We start from the raw sequence: 3,597 nt of genomic DNA, 5'->3' as shown, positions 1-3,597 counted from the left end.
GATATCGGATATCGGATATCGGCCAAAATCCCGATATCGTGCATCCCTACTATATATAGTTGTTTAGTGTACAAATTCACCTTTTCCTATGGGGGAGGAGCCAAAGTCATAATTCTTAACCAAAAAATTTGACTTGTTTTTAAACTGTTAACCAGTAGGAAATATATAAATATAATTATACCATTCTGTGAAATATAATTAATTAGATATATATAATTAAAAATCGAACATACATTTAAAATGTACTATCATTATTTTTCTCTCCTTTGATTTGCTGTTTTGCAGAAGCCAGGGATGGATGTTGCCGACAGCTATGTTACATTTATCCGTCATTCCCAGGACATGCTCAGAGAGAAGGTCAACGAGGAGATTTACGTCGAGAGACTGTTTGATGTAAGTAAGCTGTAGCGTCTTCTTTTCTATAAATGATACATATTAGTTACCCACGCACACACTTAAGGAAGAGGATCTTTCATTTCCAAGTGATTCATATAAAAATGTGGTTCTTCTAATTGTCAGTCATTCTGGTGATATGTAAGTAAGGCCTTCTTACGTGCTCGCTGTCTTTTTCTGTGCATGCGCATATTCAGGCATATATCTATGGTGAGCTGGGGTTTCAGACAGCCATTGAAGCTCACCTTTCTCAGTGTGATTCTTTGAAAATGGCCAAGGGTGGTAAGGGAAAAGGATTTTACAAGGTTTATGAGAAGAAAAGAAAGGCCTCAGAAGAGGCAGATATATCCAGGAATGCTTTGCGTGGAGCGCTCTCCAACAGAATCATCAGAATCATTGGAGTCGGGTGTTCCAATCACTTCTATGGCCACAGCCATAGAAAAAAGGCGTCTAGGCATGCAGACTGCTTTTGCTAACAGTTGGAAGAGGGCGGGTCGCTCTCAGGAGCTCAGTGATTGAATGCCACCCGAGCAACATGTCCAGAAGTGAAATTTCCTCTATCTAAAATATTCCATAGTCGGCTGTATTATTAGAAAAACCAAAGTGTTTGGGAATGAAGGCAGCTCAGCCATGGAATGGAAGGCCAAAATAAAATATTTCATTGCATTCTGTTTAGTTTTGCATAAAGAGCCAGATGACAAAGTTCATAGATCTTTGGACATTTCTCTCCGTCATTGTTCTCGTTTCTATCCATCTAAATATGATGTAAATGTTTCCTTGAGTTGTCATTAAAAAAAGAAGAAAAGATTTTATTCAACTGTGTGTAATTCATAATTCATTGTATATCAGGAAGTGTTTGCTTTGGGATGGAAACCTTAAATGTCTAAAACTACTCCTCTATTGTACATTTTGTTAGCTTTTCCTTCTACTATATTAACTGACATGATAAACTGAACTAGATCTGCTCTTTTCACAGCTTTTGTGAGACGTTAATCTATAAAGTAGTGCATTAATTCATTAAAGAGTGTATTTGAGTTCTAAATATCAAAGTTTTCTGCCCAATAGCAATGATGAACTGCAGGGCAGCATTTTATATCCAGCTATTGTAGCATCTAGGCTAGAGCTGTCATTTGGTTGTTATTCCAAATTGCAACAGTTAACTTTCTTTGCAACATAAAAAAAACGACTAAAATTATCACGTATCATAATGACTAAATTACAGCTAAGACTAATAATAGTTTTCCTCCTGAAGACTAAATCTAGTCTTTGTCCTTCTACCTGTTGTTGATGGAGAGGTGTCTGACACTTCACTGCTGTCTTGCCATGCAGCCTTTTTGTTTTCCTCACCTGGAACTACTGCTGCTAAAATTAGTGTTAGCTTTTGTTTCTTTGTTGTCATTCCAGATCAGTTCTTCCCTGATCTGGAATAGCAAAGCGGCATCTGAAGGTGTCAGTGGCTGCTGCCTGCAGCCGCTTTGGGCTTTTTTAGATTCATTTCTTTTTCAAAGGTTCTCTGTTTCTTTACTAGTTTTCTCTGTTTGGTTAAACATAATGTTTGATTTGATTTGTCATTAAATCAGACTAAACATTACCTGTTATGCAACGCTATTTAAATTAACTTGTTTTTTTTGCCCTAATTGTATAACAATTGCCTGTTGTAATAGGTCGTGCCTTTGTAAATGTTGTTCTTCTTTAGTAATAAAATAAATAAATAAACTGAACTTTATTGATCTGACAATGGAGAAATTAACTCTCTGCATTTAACCCAGCCTCTTGGGGAGCAGTGGGCTGCCACTGTGCAGAACCCAGGGAGCAATCAGGGGTTTAGGGCATTGCTTAAAAACAAGAGTGGCAGTCTGTGAAAGTGAAAAACCTTTTGAAGATCGGGCTTTAAAGGTATTTTCGGATTTTGCTCCCCTCATAGCTACGAGCTGACTATGTCCAAATGTCCACTCTAAGCCCTATTTCAATTCAGTTTATTTCATAACACATCATCTCAAGGGACTTTACTGTTCACCAGATCATCCAGTCAAACTGATTCAAAGATTTCTATCTAAGGAAAAACATTTGATTGCATCCACTCATTGACTTGAAGGCAATCCCTCACACCAAGTATGTCTGTAGCGACAGTGGAGAGGAAAAACTCCCTTTTAATAGACTTAGACAGATTTTATTTGTCATTTTACACAGTTCTAAATTATATATATATATATATATATATATATATATATATATATGTATGTATGTATATATAATGATAAAATATAATAAATATAATAATAAAATACAACACAATAACCCATTCTACAAAACTGCTGTTCTCGCCTTCGTCCGACATTTCATTTTCTTTTGGCATCAATAGAGTATTTTTTAACTGCATTATTTGATATGTTGATCAAAAGGATGACAAAGAGACAATGGTGACAAATGAAGAGCTGATCTCATTGAGTCAATCCATTTGAAGTTTTCAGGACTGTAAAAAACATTAATCTTGTTTTTTTTACCCAGCAGAATACCTTATCACCAACTGATAAGATTATGGATTTTAAAGCCATCCGAGGGGCAATGGTGCAGAAGAGAAAAGCGATGTATAAAAGAGATTATATTTCAAATCACTTTAAGTCCTTTAGGGAACTGTTTATTTGACTGATTCCTTTTCTGTGTGTTCACACTCTGAAACGCGTCAAGTTGAATGTTCTGTAAAAGTGGTGATTCTGTGAAAGAGTATGAAGAATCAGACATTAGGGAAACATTTCATAAGATCCTGGATTGTTTGTTTTTGCCTTTAATTGGGTTTTCTGTTGCATTTAGTATCAACCATAGTAAGGAGATCTATTTCAGTTTCAATTTATGTTTCAGTGATGATAATATGACATCTGTCCCCCCCACACCAGACGTCATTGTTTTTTTGGTTAAATACAGTTGGTCCGTCAGGGTCTTGATTTAGTCCAGAAATAGTTGCAAAGAATTGGGCAGTGGTTGGTCAGTCTGATTTTGTCCCATTTTGGTCCCACTTTGGACCAAAGTGAGACCAAAGTGCTTGGTCAGTCTGATTTTGTCCCACTTTGGACCGAAGTGGGACCAAAGTGCTTGGTCAGTCTGATTTTGTCCCACTTTGGTCCCACTTTGGACCAAAGTGAGACCAAAGTGCTTGGTCAGTCTGATTTTGTCCCACTTTGGACCCATTTTGGTCCCACTTTGGAC

General features: G+C 36.8%; 1 protein-coding gene across 1 annotated transcript in view; it reads left to right on the top strand.

Annotated features, from left to right (window-relative positions):
• The window catches only part of LOC107096381 (calcium-dependent secretion activator 1-like), a gene marked incomplete at its 5' end in the record, with an annotated part of 113,289 nt that overhangs the window by 82,434 nt on the left and 27,258 nt on the right, over window positions 1-3,597 (top strand). Inside the window, one exon of the mRNA XM_015393001.1 lies at window positions 286-397. Coding sequence (XP_015248487.1) covers window positions 286-397 — 112 coding nt within the window. The remainder of the gene's footprint in view (window positions 1-285; window positions 398-3,597) is intronic.

This window comes from Cyprinodon variegatus, unplaced genomic scaffold (assembly GCF_000732505.1).
Source record: "Cyprinodon variegatus isolate N-32 unplaced genomic scaffold, C_variegatus-1.0 Scaffold619, whole genome shotgun sequence".
NCBI lineage: Eukaryota > Metazoa > Chordata > Actinopteri > Cyprinodontiformes > Cyprinodontidae > Cyprinodon > Cyprinodon variegatus.
The sequence above is the reverse complement of the archived record's forward strand: the minus strand, read 5'-3'. Positions and strand labels throughout refer to the sequence as shown.